Source organism: Centruroides sculpturatus, unplaced genomic scaffold (assembly GCF_000671375.1).
Source record: "Centruroides sculpturatus isolate CEXI.00-Female unplaced genomic scaffold, Cexi_2.0 scaffold78, whole genome shotgun sequence".
In the NCBI taxonomy this organism is placed as follows: Eukaryota; Metazoa; Arthropoda; class Arachnida; order Scorpiones; family Buthidae; genus Centruroides; species Centruroides sculpturatus.
The window spans coordinates 941,219-965,115 of record NW_019384629.1 but is presented as its reverse complement, the minus strand read 5'-3'; the positions used below and the strand labels follow the sequence as shown (position 1 = coordinate 965,115).

The 23,897-nt window shown below is 33.2% G+C and overlaps 1 protein-coding gene and 1 non-coding gene across 2 annotated transcripts in view; one reads left to right on the top strand and one right to left on the bottom strand.

Annotated features, from left to right (window-relative positions):
- Positions 1-1,994: 1,994 nt before the first annotated feature.
- Positions 1,995-2,076, bottom strand: Trnas-gcu. The gene has a single exon. It is a non-coding gene; the product is annotated as a tRNA-Ser (tRNA).
- A 6,838-nt stretch (positions 2,077-8,914) lies between these two features.
- LOC111625717 (phosphopantothenate--cysteine ligase-like) overlaps positions 8,915-23,897 on the top strand; it is a 33,704-nt gene continuing 18,721 nt past the window's right edge. The window contains exons 1-4 of the mRNA XM_023368935.1: positions 8,915-9,226; positions 17,348-17,436; positions 17,619-17,761; positions 20,941-21,045. Coding sequence (XP_023224703.1) covers positions 9,095-9,226; positions 17,348-17,436; positions 17,619-17,761; positions 20,941-21,045 — 469 coding nt within the window. The 5' untranslated portion in view covers positions 8,915-9,094. The remainder of the gene's footprint in view (positions 9,227-17,347; positions 17,437-17,618; positions 17,762-20,940; positions 21,046-23,897) is intronic.

Below are 23,897 nucleotides of genomic sequence, written 5' to 3'. Positions count from 1 at the left end.
AACTGAAGGATTGTGTCTTTATGAATGAAGTGCCATTCTGACTTCATACACATTCATTGGCTTGTTGTGTTAAAGACGTTTGCATAGCGCCTCAAGTCTCTTAAATATCTCATAATACACAGCTGATCGATTTAACTTTCCTGGAACATGATAGGCGTTGAGTAACAGGCTGCAGTCTCTTGTCAAATGTTTCTTTATAAACGCCGAATGCAGAATTAACATTACTATACGAATTTTTCTCAATCGAACGTAAATGAAATAAAAAATCGACCGATAAATATACTGTGTCGAATGTTTATAAATAAAAACGCCTGTGTCGAATGTCGAAGTTAGTAAAGCAACTGTACTAGGTTGCTTTACTAACTTCGACATTCGACACAGGCGTTTTTATTAAATTATTTGATTGTAGACTATTGACAGACATATTATATTTTCATTTAATGTAAACACATATTTTTAATATAACTTTTTAATTTTTAATTAAGTATGCTTACCAAAGAAGCGATTAAGCACATTACAACAGTTTTTTTCATGATTCGCATAGTTTTTCCGTGTTCACTATTAAATATTTTAATTTTTAAAATTCTATGTTGTATATTAATGTACTATAAGCTTTAGAGACTCATTAGTTTAATTTTAACCAGCGAGATAATGTTACAATGAGCTATAATTTTATCGATCTACAACATACACACACAAATATATAGTGGAATTAAATTTAATAGACTAGACGCCTAATATAAAATATCATACAAACGTTTTTATAATAAACGTTTATATGAACTGTCGATGATATTACAGTAGAGCATCGATTATCCGACCTCCGATTAACCGTCACATCGGTTAACCGACCTTTCTAGTCGGTAAATTTCAAATGTCCGCTAGTGATGTGGCGCTACAATATTTGGCTATGTCTTGGCTACTTTAATATTATTTTTGTTAATTTTTTGCGTGTTTTAGCTGGCAATGTCGGCTCGACCATAGAAAAGAGGCCAGTATTTAAACGAGACTTAATTTTCTAATTATGAGTGGTTGTTTGTTTTGTAAGCAATAAAATAATTTTAAAATAAATTTTAACGATACAATAGCGATGATTATTATTTTTAAAAAAATTTGTTAGGTTTAACATCGATGAAAATTCAACGTGAAGTTGGTTAATAGCGATATACTAATATACTAATTACATGGGATATACTATACTAATAATGTATTTTTTTCGTTCTTTTTGGTTATCCAATTTTTTCAGTTATCCGACCAACCTGAGTCCCCAATTGAGTCGGATAATCGATGCTCTATTGTATTTAGTTATTGAAACAAACATAGCCAATTTTACTTTTCTCTATTTATCTGCAGTTTTAGAAGACCAATGCCATCCGCGTTCGGTAAAATATTGAAGTTCTCCCAAAATTTCACCTTAAATGATATGAAATTTTCGCGTTTTATATATTTTTACGTTTATCCAAAAAATTAATTGCTAGTTCGAGCTGCCTCGCCGTTACTAACTTCGCTGCCATATTACTAAAAAACTGCACTTGAAACTCCTTCAGTTTGTATCGTGCTTAAATAAATGCAGAAGTCCTTTAGCCTGGAATCGACAACTTGGTACACTCGTAACTATCCTGTCACTGAGCGAACTTGCAAACTAATTTATGTTTGCCTTCAATTTACGATAGTGAATCGAGTCGACTATGACGTCACCAAATGTCGTTCGACAACTTCTCACACAGCAGACTAGAGCCCCTGCATGGAAAAAGGATGAAATGTGACGCCGGTAAATGCAAGATGTTAAAACTCATATAAATACGGCTGGTCGTTAACAAATGCGAAAATATTCGCGAGCGATTATGGAAGAAAGTTGTTAATTAAGTAAGAATAGGAAAATTACAAGGCTAAAGAAAAATATTACAACGCGATTTATTCTCATGTGCTTGACACCGCAAGACCGCTCCGAGCTTAAAGCAGGCTAAAAAAGACGCGGCCAAAAGGCACGATATCGACGAGGGTGGGATTCGAACCCACGCGGGTATAACCCAATGGATTAGCAGTCCATCGCCTTAACCGCTCGGCCACCTCGTCTTAACAAACACTCCTATCTTTCGATACATGTATTTTCGCCAAACGTTGTTGAGTGGTTGGCGAAAATACAGTTGCATTCAGAATATTGGCTGCACTAGCGTGGCGAGTGATCGGGTGATGGCGTTGTCGATAACACCGGACACCATCTCACAGAGTAAGCATTTCGTCCTCCAAACACTGAAAACTTGATTTCGACTCGGGCAATGTGGCATTTTCTTGTCTGTAGTGATATAGCTCTCTACCTTACATGAATGCCAGCGTACCGCTACGAATCAGCTGAAATCGCGCCTGTTTAGCTCTGCAAACGCGCGCAGGCAGACAAATCGATGTAATGCAAGCTCTAAACTGCAACAACATTGTGGAAGAAACAAGTTGGGCGGAAGCAAAGCATTTCACGTAACTTCGCAGACAGTATATTCGTTCCGTCGATAGCTCAGCTGGTAGAGCGGTGGACTGTAGTGGCGTAGCTACCCATAGGTCGGTGGTTCAAATGGTAGAGCGGTGGACTGTAGTGGCGTAGCTACCCATAGGTCGGTGGTTCAAATNTTAAAAACAAAACGATTAATTATAAATATAATAAATGGTATTTGGATGTTTTTAATAAATGGGGGTCGATGACCTATCTGAATGTAGAAAGGCCTTTCTGTATTACACAAGCTGTATTATATGTGAGATGTAATATGATTAGAAGAATGTTTAGTTTACATATGGACTACTGTGAATTTTGTAATACTACTGTTAATTTTGACGCTTTTCATGTAATAAGAAAATGTAAGATGCTGACTGCACTCAGACAGAAGTGTTTTGGTGAAGTTTGGTTTTCGGTTCAAGCATATAAACGGTTGTTGCAAGACTGGAATAAATATTATTGTATTTATAAGTTTGTAACTAAGTTAAATGATTGAATATTTATTTTTAAAAATTAAGAAACTTTTTAAAAGTAGTTATTCTTTTTATATGTTAAATTTGTGATTATTTTTATTAATAAAAAATATATATATATATATATTTTATAAACTACATATTCACATAAAAGAAAGAACAAATATTTTGATTCTTCATACTGAACTAAATGTTTTAGTTTCAGGCTATAATAATTCAAATTAAATTATGAAATAACATTACTGATAGTTTTTGAAAAAATTTTAAGCATATTTTCAAAAAATCTCTTGTATAAGAACAGAAGTTTCTGAGAAAATGAAACACTATAACTTATATCTTAACAATAACAAAATATTAAAATGTCATTATGAAAATCCTAAAATATTAAATTTTTAAAGGCTGCTTCATTAATTAGACAATAGAAATTTGTTTATTTGTTGAATGTGCATATTTTTTTTACATTAAAATCAAATTTAGATAACAAAAGTTTTACATTAAGAGTATAATATTAATATATGGTAGTTGAAGAATTAAATTTTATAAAATATGAATGTATCAAAATTCTTTGAATATGATTTCTTGAAAAATGTTTCATTTCATTAACTCTGAGTGACATTTTAAATACTCTTTTTAATGCATTTTCCAAAATTTTTTCAAGATGCCAGCAGCATTATACTTATCAAAAATATGAGAATACAATAAGTACAGTCAGTATATTTCTTACAGTATGTTTTATATTCAGTATGTTTCTATATTCAATGATTGACTCAGCAGTGAGAGAACATTTGTAAATGGAGACCATTGAGTTTTCCATTTGAGGTCCTGACATCAGTGTTGGTTCACCATTGAGCTCAACAGCTTGAAAGACTGACGACTATTCAACAAACCAACATGGAAGCTTCCATGAAACAAGTAAATTTTGCCTGTAGGGACTATCAGTTCACTCTTATTGTGGACACTGTAATACAGACAGATTAATGAAAGATATGTTTATGATAAAATGTATAATTGCCAGGGCTGTGGAATTGGAGTCGTGGAGTTTTGGTGTTTTAGCCGGAGTCAGAGTCGTCAAAAAATCTGCCGACTCCGACTCCTTTTTACTTACCAACTTGTTATGTATATAAAACGGAAAAGTATTGGAATTGTGTCAAAGTTGACCCTCCAAGTTTTTTTTGCAAATCTACACGTTTGGAGACCTCCCAAACCCCTCAAAAAAGTCAGTAAAGGGGAAAATTCGCGCGCGTGTGTGTTGGCATCTAATTTGTTTAATTTCTTTATTTTCTGTTCTGAGATATTAAACAATATCTCAGAATGAGTAAAGTTTAAGAAACGAAATGTGGCACTGTAGCTTGCGTATAAAGGGGCATTAATACTATTAAATTTTGGTTCTTAANGTGTGTGTTGGCATCTAATTTGTTTAATTTCTTTATTTTCTGTTCTGAGATATTAAACAATATCTCAGAATGAGTAAAGTTTAAGAAACGAAATGTGGCACTGTAGCTTGCGTATAAAGGGGCATTAATACTATTAAATTTTGGTTCTTAATTAAAGGTCGACAGGATGAAGACCTAAAAGTGGTCATATGTCATATCTCTTAATGAATATTTTACTCGTTATTAGCATTCAAAATTAGAAAAAAATAAAATAAAACTCATCTCTACTCTCAAGGTAAGCTTTTTAGCCATTTTATAATAGTACAGTAAAACCCATTAAGATGCTCTCGCCTAAGATGTCAGAATGTATATGGGGACACGATTTAGTTCAACCACTTTAATGCTTAATAACTAACTCCTGTGTTAAACCATCTGACTTCGATTCTGACCACTCTGACCACAGAAATTATTAGGCTTCAAACAGGGTGAACAAAATCATGCCCCCCACGCAGTCTAACATCCACACATATAAGAAAAACTCGAATCTTTTGCATATCACGAAATTTCAAGGTGTCCTGAGTCCAAAATTGTAAAAATTTGGGAGGGGTCATTTCTTGAGTGAGCGCTACACTTTTCCTCTGTTATATATAAAAGCCGGAAAAGTAAAAATTATCGAATACATATTTATATATTACTTAGAGAAGTCTTTTAGCTTTGGAATAAAAAGTTTCTACGCTCTATATTTATTAGAACTCTATTTATTGAATCTTTTATTCTGAGGTCACGTGATAACATCAAAATTTCTGGGTTTCTTTCGGTAACAAATCCGCCCCTGGTCGGAGTCAGAGTCAGATGGTAAGGAAAAGTTGGAGTTGGAGTCAGTAGATTTTTACACGACTTCACAGCCCTGGTAATTGCACAATTATGCAAGCATTTGTGAGGTCCCAAAAACAGGTTGAAATTAAACATTTATTATTAGAAATTTATTAAAACGAAACTATAAAAAAAATCATCCATTGTTAAAAATTGATCGAAGATAGGATTAGTCGTGCTAGTCATATGAAACTGCAATGAGAAAAAATGCTATTGATGTAAACAGAATGCAATAATTATAAATGATTAATAATTGTAAATGAACGTCCTCCAGTAGAGATGGACCTTTGACAAGTCACTCGTGTACAAATAATTAGAACATAGAAATTTTAGAAAGGGGAAAGGTTAATGATGAAAAGAGACATCGCGTAAAATCGTTAAATTTCAAAAATGCCACAGACTAGACAACAATGGAAAAATGTGAGCACTGGTTCCAAAGTTCCATCAGCACTTTCCATCCAGAGTTAACAGCTGGTGTCAAGTAGATTCTTCGAAGCAGATCTTTCTCGTGACGCAAACAGGAATCGTCTTTCACTTAGAGAAAGTCGAGGGACCATTCGGAGAGTGAGAAAAAGGGACATGGAGCCAATCAGAATAAACAAATTGGAGAACGGAGATTGATATAATCTCCGATCTTCAAGGACAGACTCTTTTTCCATAAACTGTGCAACTGTGCACCTGCACACGGTTAGTCAACACGCAAAAGCAGTTTTCTATCTGTTGTGCCCAACTTGTAACCTGTGACTACGGACTCAGACCGCCAACACCGACTGATGAATCTCCACACCTGCCGCTGCCCCGGGGCCTACCTTTGAGCAATATTAGAAAACACCCTCGACAATTTGAACATCCAGTTGTTTAAAGAACATTTTTGCTTCATTGTGTAAGTTATTTTACGTTTAAAATAAACGGGTTTTTGTGCGATTCTTGTCATCTGTGTCTCCTCCGCCACATCCACACGTGAATGACCCTAGATCATCCTGACGCGGGCTTAACGATTCCCCCTGGAAGTCGGCGAACTTACACATTTTTTTTCTTACAAACGTCACATCTGATTGCTCAATGGAGAACTCACTGGTGATTTAAATGTTGAATTTAGAAATGTATAGATTTTATTAGAAGTGTATTGAATATATTTATTTTATATATATGTTAGGNATACATATCTAAATATTGAAAAAGATTAACTTTTCATAGAAATATCTTTAATAATATGTAGATGTCACATATTACAGAATGCATATGAACAATTTATAAATGTTTTAAATATTTTAATATTACTATGGTTACTACTACTATATAGGAATTTAAGCTTTACTGGTATATTAATTAATTAAGCCCCAAGCCCGAGACATCATATCATATATTAAATCATATATTCAAATTTCTCTTTCATTTTTTATGTTATACATTATTAGAACATTTCTATGCTAATGTCAATTTTTATAATTATTATTGTCATTCAATTTCATAAATAATATCTTAGTTAGGCTTTCATATCTTAGATGTGTTACAACTGGTTAAGTTGGTTATTTACTTCAAAGAAATGATATTCAGAGATATACTCCATTTACAAAATTCCTAATGCTTTCTTATTCTCTGCATCCAATAATCTAATACCTAAATACTTATTTATCCATTATCATTATTATTAAATATCATTTTTCAAATCTCTTTAGAGAGAAGGCTGCATCACCTATTTATATTGTGAAATTGTATGAAGTATTTTGCAGAGCATAAAAACAATGAAAATCTTGAACATATTTCCATCATTAATATGAATAATACAATCTTGTCATTAATATGAATAATTGTCATTAATATGAATAATACAATCTGTAAACAGCATTAAGGCTAACAAAATTATCCAATGAACATTTTTAATATAAAATGATTGTCAGATGATGATTAAATTTTTATTTTTCTTATAATAATTCCATACAATGAGAAAAACTGCTGCATTGTTCAAATTTGTATGCTATCTTCATTCTTCCATCAGACTCTCAGTTGATTAAAAATAACAGTGTTTTATATAATTCATTATTATGAGTCAATAATTCTTTAATTTTAGGTTCATTAATTACAAGAGGATATGATAGCATAAAGAAAGTGTATTAATTTAATATCAAATTTAATAAGAAATTATAAAATTGGAAATTGAAGTCTTTAATGATGATTTAATGTGTTGTAGGAAAATCATTATTGAGTGGAAAAATTACTAGTTAGATATAATTTACTGAATTAATTGAAACTACAAGTTAAAACTAATTCATTTCAGAAATTCTTTTCATCCTAAAGAACTTAAATTTCAATATGAAACTATGAGCACTAAGGTTTGGCTGTGTGGAAGACTTATCACACACTAATGCTCATAGTTTCATATTGTAACATACGGACAAAAAGCAATTCACCAATTTAAATTTCAATATTTTACTCTTGGATATTTATTTAAGCATTTTTCTATATAGCACAGCAATAAAAGTATACTAAATCAATGCCATTTGAAACATTAAAATTTTAGAGATATTTTCTTGGAAAAGTTCTTGAGACTAGAGAATGTTTTCTTGATTTGAACTTCTGATGATTTCAGGAAGACAGTTTTCCGAGCAGCCGAGCAAAAAACTTTAACAAACAATGTTCATTCATAAGATAATTTAGTTTCTAATATATCAAAAGTAATGTTCAAATATAATCATTAAAAAATTGTTAATTTTTAGTAATCACATTAATATAATTCTATAGAAAGTCAATTGTTTGATCAAAATTGTTTATAAACATTATAAGGAGATAATATATTATGAAATATTCAAACTATTTAAATGTATTTTAATTTTTATACATATTTATTTAAATCTGTACACATATGAATAAATAAAAATTTGTTTTTATTTGAATGTATTATTCTGTTTCAAATTATTTTATATGCAATTTGTTTTGTTAGCAGACTTGTTTAAAAAAGTATCAAATTAATATTCATTGGAAATCACTGTCTACAAAACTTTTTCACTATTCACACAGTAATTTCTTAAACTGTGGTTAATTTCACTTTATATATTTCTAATTATTCAGCAATTAATGAAAATATAAAATAAATTTTGAGATTATATTATTTTAAATAAGTAAAACACTTGATAGAATTAATACCGAGTTCAAATAGCCAAAATCACCCTCATCAGGAAAATAGTTAACACTCAAGCACCTTATTTTTGCTGATAAACATTTTCTCAGTAAAAATAAGATGTTCCGAGTGCTAACTATTTTAAAATAATTTCCTGGAATACAATACATTTTAAAGAAAATCAGTTTACAAAGGCAAAATAATTGGAGGAAAGTGAATGAAAAGTTTATTTAAGTTTTCCTTAAATTACTGCATTATAATGTCAGAATTAAACAAAAAACACGTGACACGAATCTCAAAAACAACAACTTTCGCATATTTCCTCGTTTTCATAACGTCATTGTGATCTGATCCGACGAACTTTTTGTACCGCTTCCACAATGTCGTCGTGTCTGGCCAAATCTAAGACGCATTTCATAACTTCTTTGGAATAAGTACAACCCAAAAATTCAATATTAACAAAAACTTGAGCCAAACAAAGAAGTCGATCCTCTTCGAAGCTGTCCCAGTGACAAGTTAAAAATTTCTTACGTATAATCCAATGTTCATCGCTTTCCCAAGGCTGACGGTACGATTCTAAATCGAGAGCACTCATCGTAATAAAGTTGAAATATTCGCTTCAATTTCTCAAACCTCTAAATATAAGAACAAGAAAACAATTAGAACAATAAATCTTCCGCTTTGCCTTCTCGACAATAAGTTTCCTCGTTCATCACCAGGGGGTCAAGTAGAGAAATATTACGTCAAACGTACAGAACGTACAGAACTTAACATGGCAGAGAGCAGGTGGGAAGACTTTTATCGCCTTAATCCTTCGCCCGATGAATTACCTTTAATTAAGTCAAAAATATGCGCATTTTGCAAGATACATTCATCAGAAAAACGAAAAATTGCCCTAATAACCGTAAGTTTTATCTGAATATTATCGTAGTAACTTCGTAATTGATTAAAAAAACTGCTGGCCGTATATGCCGCAGTTACAGTGTCCTAATTGCCGATCCAAGTTTATCAGAATTTTCAACTGTTAATTATAAAATCTTTTGGTAACAATAGTCAAATAAATATAATAAGTATGACAAATGAAATTTCAATTAATTTGCAATGTGTGTGTGTTATCAGACCCGTAATATGTAATAATTTTCTTTACGCTTCAAATAATATATTCAGTAGTATCCAAGACTGATAGCAAATGAGTTGGTAGTTGTTTAGGGGTGATGTTATTATAATAAAATATTTTCCAGCTATGTTTACTTGTCCGTTGGGTATAATTACACCTCTGATTGAGATGCTTTTTTGCTCCTACAGGTATGGTCTACAACACTCTTATCGGGGTGTAGACCATACCTGTAAAAGCAAAAAAATCAAAAGTCCATACCTCTACATGGACCCTTTTGCGAGAGTTGGCCCCCAAAATCAGGTTGTGCACAATCGCGAGTTGCATTGCTCTGCTAAGACTATTGTGCTTAACTATTTAGCCCACACAACTAAGCCGGTTTTGAGGAGCACGTTTGACCATCCATGGAATACTTGATGTTATATAGTTTTAGGGGATGTGAGAGCTTGCTCCCACCCGGGTGCCGAGATGCGAGCAATAGCAAGTATCGAAGTATGATTGCAGAGTGTTGATCAAGGTGAACGATAGTGAACCATGATATTAAACTATTTTTTTTATGTTAATGTAAATGAAAACTATTGGAATTTTAATAATACAGTAGACCCTCCTATAAAACGGGTTCCTATAATTACAATTCCTATAAGACAGCGAAAAAATTGCGACGGTATCCGTAAAAAATGGTAAAAANTTTCACTTTCGGTGTCAAAACTTATGAGAAACAATTCGCAACTTCGCGATTCAACATGTTTCGGGAACACATGGATGGACAAACCCACCCTCCGAGAGTTCGGATTTTATTTTATTTATTATTATTATTTTCATTGCAGACGTCGTGAGGAGAATATAGATTTTCATGAAACTCGGATATCCTACTCTTCCCGGTTTGTAGTTCGTGATGATAAACGTGACAATGGCAGGCTAAAATACCCAAACTTTTAACATAGTTTCAGTGTTCCCAACTTTTCGTAAATAAATGTCGCTACATTTAAAAATAAAAGTCGCTGATTTCGTCACATATTTTGAAAAGTCGCTACTTTGTCGCTACTCAATAAACAGCAAATTTTCAAATCGTCGAAAGACTATTACAAAACAAATTTATTGATACAATACAAGAAAAGTTGTACACATAATAGTAGTGTTAAAAACAATTAACAAAATTGTTTACGACACGAACGATGTACAGTATAATTATAATACATATATAACAAAAATAGAAAAACGAAAAAAATAATAGGTTTTAAAACAGACCTCAATCAGAGTCGCTTTCGTCTTCCAACGACTGTTTGTCAATGTCAGCCTCTCTTATTTTAAATGAATACAGTACATAGTTTTGTTAATTTTTTAAAAATGTTCTTAGAATCATAGAATTACTGCACACCTATTATAACCTCGGGACTAAGATTTTATGTGGGAGTTACCACGTTTTCAATTTAGCAATTTGAAAAATTTCCCGGGCAGATTTATTTTTGTTACAAAATGTTACTTTTACAGATTTTTAGCTCTGCGCACTGTAGAAAAATGTAGAAATATAGTTTTGTCTTCTTCTTCTTAATGTGGGAAGTTGGACGCCTGCTGTAAGACTTTAGAGTCCCGTCGACGTTAATTTGTTGGTTGGCTGTCTTCTAGCGGTGAGGACAGGCAATAACTAGTAGGTGGTTATTGTTGGTAGCGGAGGTGGCGCCCGCTAGTAGCGGAACATTTTGGAGTACTCTTTAATTAAAGTAGGTGATCAAGGCCTCCTGACAGGTGGTGGGAGGAGAGAGGTTAAGGTAATTGGAGATCTTGGCATTATTTGGTGTGATGATAGGATAGCCATTTAGAATTTTTTTCCGGATATTGTCAAAATTGGGGCAGTAGTCGAGGCGGTGCAAGGATGTGTCGATTTGGTCGGGACATGTGCTGCATTTATCAGTTTTTTTGGATTTTCCGGGTGAAGAGAAAGTGGTTGATAAGTAGCGAGTTAGTCCTGGCGCGATTAACAAGGACGTTTATGCTTCGATCGATGAGGGTATGGTGATGTGGGAGTAGTCGTGAAGCCAAGGGTAATTGGAGTGGTTATGATAGTTGTTCCAGACGTTTTCCATGATCTGCTGGTGGTCGAGGAGCAGAACCCCATGGAGGTCTTCAGGTGTGATGAAGTTGGAATTAATAGAAGTTGCCGCTTACTTTTGGTGAGGGCGTCGGCTTTTTCGTTGATATCGATGGCTAGGTGGGCCGGAGTCCAAACGAGGTGTAGGTGTTTGCCTTGGCAGTAGTGGGCGTGGAGGCGTTCGTGAATGCTATGAATGACGGTAGGGGAGTTGACTTATAGTTAGCCAAGGCAGTGAGAATCGATTTGGAGTCAGTGCAGATGACAGCATTGTCACAGGAGGTAGTAGAGGCATAAGAGATTGCCTGCAGGATGGCGTAGCCCTCGGCTGTGAAGATGGAAGAATCGGGATGGAGGGTGTAGTGGGCAGTAATGTTGTGAGTGTCGTCGACGTACGCACTGAGACTCTGTGGGACGATTTGGACCCGTCGGTGGCAATGAAGGTGTGGGAAGGCTGCTGGCGGTGCCAGATCCCAAACAACAGACGGATGCTGTCGTTAGGGTTGTTTGTGCACTGGAAGTCATAGTCGTCGAGAGATATATGGTGGAGGATGTGAGGGCGGAGTTGTGCAAGGGGAGGTTGTCGGGAGAGATGGTGATGTTGTGGCGGGGATGGGAGATCCAGTTGCGGGTGAAATGATTGAGCGGAAGCTTGACCAGGGCAGCACCGTCTGGGTGATGGTGAAGAATCTCGTGGAAGAGACGGTCGTCGTTCGTTTTTTTTAGGTACAGTACGTGCTATACTGGTTAATGATGATCTTTTGGAAGCGCAGTTCGATCGTGGTCCTTTTGGCTGCTCGGAGGGTAACACTATTGTTGGTTGTAGAGGGAAGACCCAGGCAAAGTTTGAGGTACTGAGTCTGGATGGAGTCGAGGATTTTGTAATGGGTGGGCGTGAGGGATGCGATGCCAGGGATTGTGTAGGTTAAAATGCTACCGATGATACTGTCGGCTATGATGATGAGATCTTTGGGGGAGACACCGTGTTTCTTGCTGCAGAAAATCTTGAAGAAGTTAAGGAGGCGATTGCATTTGTTACGGATGTGATGGATGTGAGCAGACCAGGAAAGTGTAGAGGTGATGTGGATGCCGAGGAGGTTGAGTCTGCAGACAACGAGGAGAGTTTGACCTTGAATGGAGAGATTCTGGGTGTACTGAGTGTTGTAAGGGTTAGGGAGGATGGCGCTCTTCTGAGGTTGGCAGGCAATAGCATTGTGATCGGTCCAATCCGCGAAGGAGGTGAGGAATCTCTTGGTATGGTACTGTAGATCGGCAGGGGTGTTGGCGAGGATGATGGCTATGATATCATCTGCGTAGACGTAGATGTGGGTGTGTGGGTTTTCCAGCCGGAAGACGTCATGCATGAATAAGGAGAAGATGAAGGGGAAATGACGCTGCCTTGTGGGATGCCTTTACAGAGAACATGCTGAGAAGACGAGAGGCCTCTCCATTTCACTATGTTGAGTCTATTGGAGAGGAAGTCTTGGAGCCATGAGAGAGTTGCCTTTGAGGCCTTTCTGTATGGCTTTTTGGAGGAGGTGGTGTTTGACGGAGTCGTAGGCGTGGCAAATGTCTAGGGAGATGATGTTCAGACGATGGTTGGTATTACGCAGATTGTGGATGCGGGTCATGAGATGGGTGAGGAGGTCTCTTGTGCCCTTGCCAGGAAGGCCACCAAGGTGTTTGTGGTTAAACCATTTTTTGATGATGGCAAGACAGGTCCAACGTTGGAGGATCATTCTCACCAGGGTCTTGCAGATTGTAGACGTGAGGGCGATGGGTCGGTAGTTCGCAACATTTGTCGGATCCTTTCTTGGTTTGCTGATGGGAATGATAGTGGTTTTCTTCATGTTGATAGATGTTTCTTCATGGGGGATTTTACCGTTGGTCCAGATATGATTGAAGAAAGTTAGGAGACGTGTTCTGTTCAGCTGGCAGGCCTTATGTAAGGCAGACATGGGGATGCCGTCTGTACCAGGGATTGTGTTTCTTCCCTTTCGTATGGCCACATTCAACTTCTGGATGGAGAAAGGCGAGTTGTAATCGATCTGGCCAGTCGGGGCGTTGTCGATTGGGGGAGGCGGATGTCCAGGGTGATGTCGATCGAGTGCGGAATAAAGTGATGTGCGAATGCTTCAGCTTGGCTGAATGAATCTGTAATGTTGTCTCCGTTGATGTTGAGGACGAAGTGAGTTGGTGGGGAGGCGGAGGTCGTGCGAAGCTGGCGGATTATTTTCCAGACGTTGATTTTGTAATGGTGGGTGTTGGCCATGCGCTTCCAGTAGTCGCGCTTGCTCTCGAGAATGGTTTGTTGGAGTGCAGCTTTGGCATGCTTGTAAGTCGTCCAGTTCGTCACGTTAACATTTCTGGTGAATTTGTAGTATAAGTGGCGTTTGCGGGCCAACTTTCTCCTACACTCGCTGGTCCACCAAGGTTGACTGGGACGGACATTATGGGTCCCTGTGGAATAGGTCACAGGGCGGATTTGGAGGCGATTAACAAGATCGTCATACGTCCAGTCGTTGCCCTCTGGCCAGAAGTGGGTGTGTGGGGAGTGGATTGGAGTAGTCGTGTCTATCGTAATAATATTATAGCGCTCTCTGGCAACGACTAAAGTAGAGAAAAGTCTGTAAATTTGAAAACTATAAAAATAAATTTATATTTCTCAAAAATAAAAAATAAAAACAAATTTCAAAAGTCACTATTTTTAGCTGATTTGTTTGCAGTCGCCGCTACGTCCCTCTAAAAGTCGTTATTGTGGCGACAAGTCGCCACGGTTGGGAATACTTTGTTCCTTACGCCTTTTCTTGCCCCCCCCTTCGCGACATGATGGGTCCGACTCGGTGGAGAGTAGTTGTGTAATACTGGGGTGTGTAACCGTGAGTGGGAGTTTTATGGTAGGGTGTGTCTCGAGGAGAAGTCAGAACGGAAATGGAGAGAGGACGGGGAAGAAAGAAATAGTGGTGGTGAAAGTGCGTGGGAAAAGTAGACTGCAACCAAGTCCGTGTGAGATTTCAGAATTTGGAACTGTTTCTACCCAGAGTGAAGAAGAGGAAAGGATATGCCAAAACCCCTTTTTGTCGGTATGGTTTTGTCTTCATGTTACGTGTGTTTGAGCAGTATATTGTCGGGAGATTTTATGTTAACGTTATGCGGTATACTAGATTTGTCGGATTCCATATGTTCCTGTGTCTTATCTTTGTTTTAGGAGTACTGTATGCTCCCAGGAATATTAAAGGAATATTTTGTAGAATTGGATAGTTGTCTGTGTCTAGTCCCTATTGAGTTCAGTGGATTCCCCCTGATCAGCGTCTGCTCCACCAAGCACGCTCGTTCTAAACTCTCCCTTCGTAGAAGCACTTAAGTTTACGTGTCGATTCGTTCTCACGTTATACACTCTCACAACTGCATGGTTTTCATTTTAACGTTTCTTCTTCTTATGTTCGGTATTTCCCAGCCAAAAAATATCTGCTAGTTACTAATAAAAACAATAATTATGAAGTCTAATAAAAATATAAATCGTTAAAATATCTCTATACATTTAAAATACTCAAAAATAATTTCTTTGTTCCTAAAAATCGTCGAACACTTTCATTTAGTTGAAGTTCAAATCCTGTAAAGTTCACTGTTGCGTGAAAAACCGTATTCATGAGTACAAAATAAACGCAAACTGTCTTAATACTCGATGTAGAACGTTTCCGACCCATAACTAACCGCATCTATTCTAGATTGCCATGGATGGATGCAATCTTATACAGTAGAACCTCGATTATCCGCCCTAATTGGGGACTGGGGTTGGTCGGATAATTGAAAAGTCGGATAACCGAAAAGTATGAAAAAATCCATTNTGAATATATTTATTTTATATATATGTTAGGCTCAAAGACCGAAATTGCTCATTGAGCGAAAAAAACAACCACAAAAATTGTGGCTAATTCAAAATGGCCACGAAGCAAAATTCACCTTGTGGCTTTTGGATATTTAACCACTTAATCACCACAATGCATAGCGTTGTGGTGATTAAGAAAAGCCATAACATGTTCTGAATGTTAGCTGATGCAACCACAATACTTCGGACAGGTTGAAATTGGTTTGAATGTTTTAGTTAGGGTGTCTGATGTTGATCAGGGACATGCAGCTCGCAGAAATGTTTTAGCTGTTGTTATGAGCATTAATCCATCAGGTCTTTATCAGTTAGAAAACAAAGGTCTTCTTGATTGATTTTATGCTTGTAATGTATTTACAATTTCTGAGAGTAAGTTTAATAACATTCAGACATATCCACAACCTCATTAACACTTCGCTCAGCATCCACGTTAACATCTGAAAGTAAGCAAGGGTTTATAATGTGTCACTGTAAAAGATACTGTATTGATAAAAAAATGCAAATGTCACTAAAAGAACATAAAATGCAACTCAAAATGTCGTGGTAATAGTTCTTGTAAAAATAAATAACTCTGCAACATTCTTGATTCTCATAAAAAAGACTGATTTATAATAAAAGTTCCTGACAAATTAATTATTTTTAGTAAATTAGTTGTTAGAAAATGTTGACATTTGAGCACTGCAACAGATTTTCACAAATCATTACATGTTGTTGAAAAGTTATATTTCTGTATGTGGTGAATAATTTTGTTACTAGGTTTTTGTTACTAATTTTGTTAATAGGTTAGGTTAAATTCACATCGGATCATCCTCTATCATAGTTGCATCAACTAAAGTTCAAAACGTGTTATGGCTTTTCTTAATCACCACAATGCATTGTGGTTGTTTTTTTTCTCTCAATGAGTGATTTCGGTCTTTGAGCCTAACATATATTAGAAAGTACTCAGCAAACCACAAAACATAACATACAAATAACACCTTATCCTTGACGAGAAAATATTTATTTCATAAAAACAAACATTTTCAGCCTGATTCACAGGCCATCATCAGGTTGTGAACAATATAGATGACAATTGTTTTATGTTCTTTTCTGTTGTTAGTTTTATTTTTGTCTATGTATTTGAATGAGGTTTATGAATATATAATTCATATTAAAGGTATTATTTCTGATGAACAGAAATTATTTCTATTTCATAATAACAGAAAAATACTGTAATATTTATTTTTTTTTTATATAGTGAATGTAATGGAACTTTTATAATTATTTAAGAATTAAGTCTTTTAAGTGATGATTTTTATTTTATAATATATTTCAATTTGATACTTAAAATTTTTAAATTCTCAATGAAAAAAATATAGAAATGTATTGTAACACTAGAATCATATAGAGTAGAACATAATTCAATATAAGTAAAAAAAATTTTAATAACACAATATAGGTGTGTTAATTTTAAAAATTTGTCATAATTATTTCAAAGTTATTATTTAAATTAATGATAAATTTTTATTAAACATAACATCAATTTCAATATCAACATTACCACTAAAAGTATTATTAATATTTGAAAACAGTTGTATTAATGACATTTTTTTTTTCTAGTAATTTCTGAAAAAGTTCAAGAATTATTGCCAGTTTTACAAAATTATCATTCAGCTATTCATTCTTCAAAGCTTTTAATGATTACATTCACTACTCTCTCTGAATATTTGCATATTTTAAAAATTGCTGCAGAAAGTTTACAGGAACTGGAAAAAAATGCTCTATTATATTTAGCTGCTGCAGTTTCAGATTTTTATATTCCACCTCCTAATATGGTAAGTTAAGTTTACAGAATTGAATTTNTAATTATATTATAATAATTATTATAATTATATATAAATTTTATTTAATTTTTTTAATTATCAAAATATTTAATATGAATGTTTTTATATATTAGAGTGGTGGGACAATGGTGCCCTTAGAACATAATACAGTTCGTTTTGTAGATAATTTCAGTGCAGGTAATCGAGGTTCTGCATCAGCAGAGTATCCTTTTTCTTTTAAGTTTTTAAATTAATTTTATATTTCACTACAAAAGTATGTTTATAAATGAAAATCAGAAAATTAATCTATTTTATTAGTTCACAAAAATATATTTATCATTTGCTATGAAAATAAATTGGCTATATTAAGTTTTCCTTTGAAAATTATTCTTAATAATTTTAAAGATATTTCTTAAAATCTGGTTATGCAATAATATTTCTCTATCGAAGAAAATCACTTCAACCATTTGCTCGGCATTTTCCAGCCAATTCAATGTTAGAAATTCTTCATGAAGTTGAAGATGATGAAGGAAACTTTCATATTGAAGGTAAAATTTTATTACATACGTTTATTTTTTCAATTTATTTGTATACAGTAATACCTCGAACTTATGCGATAGGTGGGACCGAGCGGTAACCGCGTAAGTCGAATTCGCGTAAGTCGGGGTATAATTTCGCATATAAATACATACAAATAATTTTTTTATTGGGGCCGGAGATGAAAGAAAACAATAATTTAGAAAAAAATGTTTNATCCCATGTAATTAGTATATTAGTATATCGCTATTAACCTATTTTGCGTTGAATTTTCATCGATGTTAAGCCTAACAAAAATTTTTAAAAATAATAATCGTCGCTATTGTAGCGCCACATCACTAGCGGACATTTGAAATTTGCCGACTAGGACGGTCGGTTAACGGAGGGGTCGGTTGATCGGGGGCGGATAATCGAGGTTCTACTGTAGTACAGTACATCATCAAAGACTCGCTCTTCTCCCATCGTTAGGAATCGTCAGATATCATAAACTAACTGCTGTAATACTTGATTGGTCCTTATAAGCAAATTTTAGCAATGAGTAGATAAAATTATGTCTTGTTATTAAATTCCAATATATTGCTTATAATAAACAGTTATCTCAAGAATAATGAATAAATGAAATAAATTCAAATAATGCCTGAAAATGATAATACTGTAGTTACATTATTAAATAGTCATATTTTTAAGTTCTAGAACTTCAGATTATTTTCCTTAGTTTAAATTAATGATCGTTGTAACAATTTTACAGTTGATTTATAAACATTAAATATGTTTATCCAAATTTACAGCCTTTATATAGTCTTTTTCCATTTTTGACTCTTCATCGTGAGTATTAAAATGGCCTTTCTTTCAAGCCCATCATGCATAAAGTGATAAGCGACAGGTTCTAACATATCCAAAAACGACTGTTCACAAAAACTTCCTGATGTTCTCTGCCCAATTCAAATTCTGGTCACCAGAATGATAGTAAAAGAATCAGTTCCCAAGACTGATGCTTTTACTGCCTCAGCCATTAGGTCAGTGCACTTATAATTTTTACAAAATCAATAAACCATATTTTTATTTCAACAAGAAATTACATTTTTATACGGTACATCTATACTAATATTATAAAGGTAATGTTTGTAAGTATGTATGTAAGTAAGTAAGTTTGTTTGCAGCAGGTAATCTCCGAAACTACTCATCCGATTTCAAAAATTCTCTCACCAATATTTAGANTAATATTTATTATATATATATAAACTATATATATATTTATTAAATATTTTCCTAATTACTTTTGTGTTTATAGTTTGAATTGAAAAAGATTCCTGTTCTAGATGATGATACTAGTTGCAAATCTAGTTCTGTTACAGTGCAATTCTATTTTACCTTTTAAAATTTAACTTCTTAATTTTTTACAATAATTTTCAAATTAATGTGATCATTTGTTGATCTTGTGCATAGCCAATCAATGCCATTATTTTAAAATAATGTGATTAAATATGAGTTTTATTTCTTCTCATTGACACATCCTTTGATCTCAGAAATAGGATATGGGTCACACCCTATCTATCCTATTCATATAATAATGCATGTTTAAACATTATATTTGCAATAACTGTTTTTAAGATATGCAACAGATGGTAATGTAGAAAGGTAAGTTAAAAAATATGGGGGCACTAGATTTTTTATTAATCTCAAAGTGGACAGTGGTTGAAATAAGTTTGAGAACCTTTGATTTAGACAGTTTCCTAAATATGCTGTACTGATAAATATTTAACTTTAATGAAAACAAATACAACCCACATTACACCATAAAACAAATTTAATACAAACTATTTCATGTGTAAATTGACAGCATGATTGTGCACCTTGCCTGCTAGTTTTTCAATAAAATAATTTTCCTATTAAAAGTTTTTAGAAGGGTCAATGTATTAATTTCTTTTATTAAATTAATGTTACTGGCATTTGAATACTTTTGAGTATATAATGAATATTTTTTGACTGATCAATGAAAAGATAATCCTTTAATATTAACAAAGAAGTCCCAAGATAAAATTTATTTACTTGGGAGAAGGCTTATCTTGCTTTGATAGCATCCCCTTTTGAATACTTTGTAATAATAAATAATAATAATAAATTAGCCCAACGAATATAGTAGTAATTCGTTCTAGACTGCATACTATTAATAACAAACAAAGCTTACTACTACACCTTATCTTGTAGCCGAAGTTTATAACTTCAAACGTTTTCGGTCATGTTAAATGACCTTTCTCAAGAAAAAGAAATGTCAGTTTTAACATTCCGTTGCAATGTTAAAACTGATGTCATTAATTGCAACGATTATAGGCTAGTTCAAAAACATTCGAAAAGCTTGTTCGTTTGTACTAAGTGTTCGATTTTTACAGTTTTTATCTTTTATTTGATTTCTTTTTCTTGAGAAAGGTCATTTAACATGACCGAAAACATTTGAAGTAATAAACTTTGGCTGCAAGATAAGGTGTAGTAGTAAGTTTTGTTTGAATATAGTAGTGATGAGACAATTAATTGAAATTACTGGCCCTTTGGATGACATATGGTTGAAAATGACCACAACCATAAACAAGACAGGAGGACTATTCACAAAGATTTTACTGGACTTGTTTGGTATTGTTGTGTTACTGTCCTAGTGATAATTTAGAATCTGATTAATAAGATGTATATAATGATTTGTAATAATTGTACTACTAACATATATTGTAATATTGAAAATTATCACTATATGTTCTGTTTCTTGTGTGTCATCCAATTGATAAGGGTCAGTAAGGCCAAAATGCATTTTGGTTAAGTTAATTAAATAGGCTGTGTGTGTACTAAGCCTGTTCATTAGTTATAGTAACTAAGTGGTTTTTTTTATAGTTAAATAATATAGGCAAAAAGCTTTTTAATATGTCTTGTATAAGATGTCCTAAATAAAATCAGCCAAATTATGCAAAATTTAAAATATGTCTACTTTAAATTATCTTTTTAATTTATAAAGATATTGATATTTAAAACACAAATATTAGCTACAGAGTTTAAAAAAATTTGTCATAATTATTTCAAAGTTATTATTTAAATTAATGATAAATTTTTATTAAACATAACATCAATTTCAATATCAACATTACCACTAAAAGTATTATTAATATTTGAAAACAGTTGTATTAATGACATTTTTTTTTTCTAGTAATTTCTGAAAAAGTTCAAGAATTATTGCCAGTTTTACAAAATTATCATTCAGCTATTCATTCTTCAAAGCTTTTAATGATTACATTCACTACTCTCTCTGAATATTTNAACTGAAAAGTTTTTAAAATATATAATTTCTCAAGTTATTTTAAAAAGCTGAGGATGTAAAAATGCTTTATTTATATTTATTAAAATAATTGTTGCCATATAATAGAAATATACTTAGCATATAACTGAAATAAATATAAAAGAAAATAAAACTGATATATTAGAGTAAAACAGTCATTATAATTGCATATTAATAAATGTATAAATATTTTCAATGTTAAATATGAAAAATGAATATGTAATTGTTATAATTAGTGATTTTGAAATTATAATTAGTTTTATCAAAAGAAATACATATTAAAATAATAGAAGAAAGAGACTTAGTTGTAGAGTTCTGCAAAGATAATTCAAAACAATACATTTTCAGTTATACACAGAAGAAATTATAATAAAATTTATTTCCTTGATCATCATTTTCAAAGGTAAAATTTCTGAGAAACGTTACAATCATTATTGAATACTATGAAATTGAAGTTATTCAAATGTCAAAATACAATTCTCTCTTTTTTCCCCAATAATAATTACTAATAAAAGCCATTGTCTGTGTATGTATGTATGTATGTATGTATGTGTGAATTTCTTATAACTCCTGCAGTCTTTGTCCAATCCAGATAAAATTTTGGTTATATTTGTTTTATGTTCTGACAGAAAGTATAGGCTATGTATTTTGCAGAAATATTAGCTATAGGATAAACGTTTTATTGATTTTGGATCAGTGATCACACTTACGTTGCAGTGACATTCATGCTTGATGAGGGAATTTCCTTAAGTTGCATTTTTATGTATTTTGGCAAATGGTGTATTTTAAACTTACTTCATTAAATTTAAAATTCAAAAAATGATAGCCCTATCATGTCACTTCTATAACAAATTTAAAAAGAAATCCTTTCATAGTGATCACATGACATTCTATTATCCAATCAAATGTAATGAGCCCATTATTTAGAAAGTGTTATCACTCATCTAACTAATGTACTGTACATACAATTCATCTTTGTTTTATCAATGTGGAATTAAAAAGACTCACTATTTTGTCAGAAAAAAATTGCTTAGGGAAAGGCATAAGAATAAAATTGGTCAGGTAAATTCTAGATCTAAAAGAATAAGAACAACTGAGATCTCTGAAGGCCATGAGTCCAACTTGAGCAAAATCAAGTAAGAATGGCTTTGTCAACGGCTACAGAAACAGCATTACAATGTCAAACTTGACTTGAAGCTCTTCTCAATTCTTCATTCTTTACTTTCTCATAAAAAATATCTTCTCATGCTTGATGGGAGAATTTCCAGTTTATTGACAAGACTATGTCTTGTACTGCCGTTTTTTTGTTACCAGCATAGAAGTATGAAGGAGTACAGTACATGTCAAGAGTTGATATTTGGCACAGAGTATTAGGTGCCCAAATCATTTGCGCATAAAAAAACCCAGACTTGTAGGTAGTCAGGGGAACAAGAACCGAGTCAAAATAAAATCCAAAATGGTGACCCTCTTCTACAAACAGGCAAAACAGGCACCTTACCCCACCAAAGTCAGGTGGGGGAGAGTACCACCCACAGTCATTCTAAGAAGTGAACTCTGACCTTAGGACTGAACACGTAGTTTCTTCTATGTTAAATAAAATTTGTAATCTAATTTTGTAAATTTGGGAGTGTTTCAAATATGACATTAAAACAGGGTGTCGTTACAAGTGGGTTTTTTATAACATTATCTAGTATAGTAAAATCGTGGGACTGATAAAAATTTGATGTTATATTAGGGTTGTTGTTACATCCAATTATGTTACGTTATAATCGGGTTAAACTGTATATTCTTTGTGCAAAATTAAAAAATACTTTCAGACGATACAATAGCCACAATTAATTTTTTCAAAAACAGGAAATTTTCGTTATGCATCGACAAATTTCAACCTGGGCCAACACACAACGGAGAGAAATTTTGAAATTTGATAGGTTAATTTCATCGGAAATGCATCATGGATGACCTCTTGGTTGTGGTTGGCGAAATTTGAACAATCTAGCCCAAAAGCAGTGAACCAAAGAAGAATGGAGAATGAGAACGAGACTCGCCTTGAGCGTCAAAGTGATTCTGCTTAGTAGTGAGTCTCCAAGACATAGTCTTGTCCCAAATACGGTTTTGCTGTTTTACTTGTTTATATTTATTATAGTATTTGTATTACTTTCAGTGATTAAAATGTATATGTTTGAATAATAATAAATAAATAAAAGTCAAGAAGCGTTTTTATAGAAATTTCATTATTTGTGATGATTTGACATGCAGACTATAGTGTGTTAAACTAACTATATAATTAGATCTACATAAATTTTTATTATTGATACCATATGGTGCTAAGAATATTTTAATTTAAAGATTAAAGATATATAAATTTTTTTAAAAAAATAATAATTTTAAATTAAAATTGAATATATTCTAATTTTAGTAAATAGTTTAAACAACAATTATCAGATGAGATCACAAAAATTTTACTTATTTTTAATGTTATGTCTGCAGACAGTTTTAGTATTTATTACATTTCTAGTTTTATATTCTACTAGCTTACCCGTCGCGCATTGCTGCGATCTCAGAAGAAAGGAAATTCAAGCAAACTCGTTATGATAAAATTAAATTTACATTTTATCATTTTTATTGAAACTTATTATTATTATTTATTTTCATTGGGAAAACATTTCAAAGTGTCGTTTCAATTCTATTTATTTATTGGAGTGTTTGTGGATACACGATATTGTTTGTTTTTCCGTCTGGTGCGTACACGAATAAATCAGAAGGTTTTTCGACGCGTGAGCTGGTTACATACAGTTGTCCATGTGAGAAGCACGGATTCTCCAAATTTA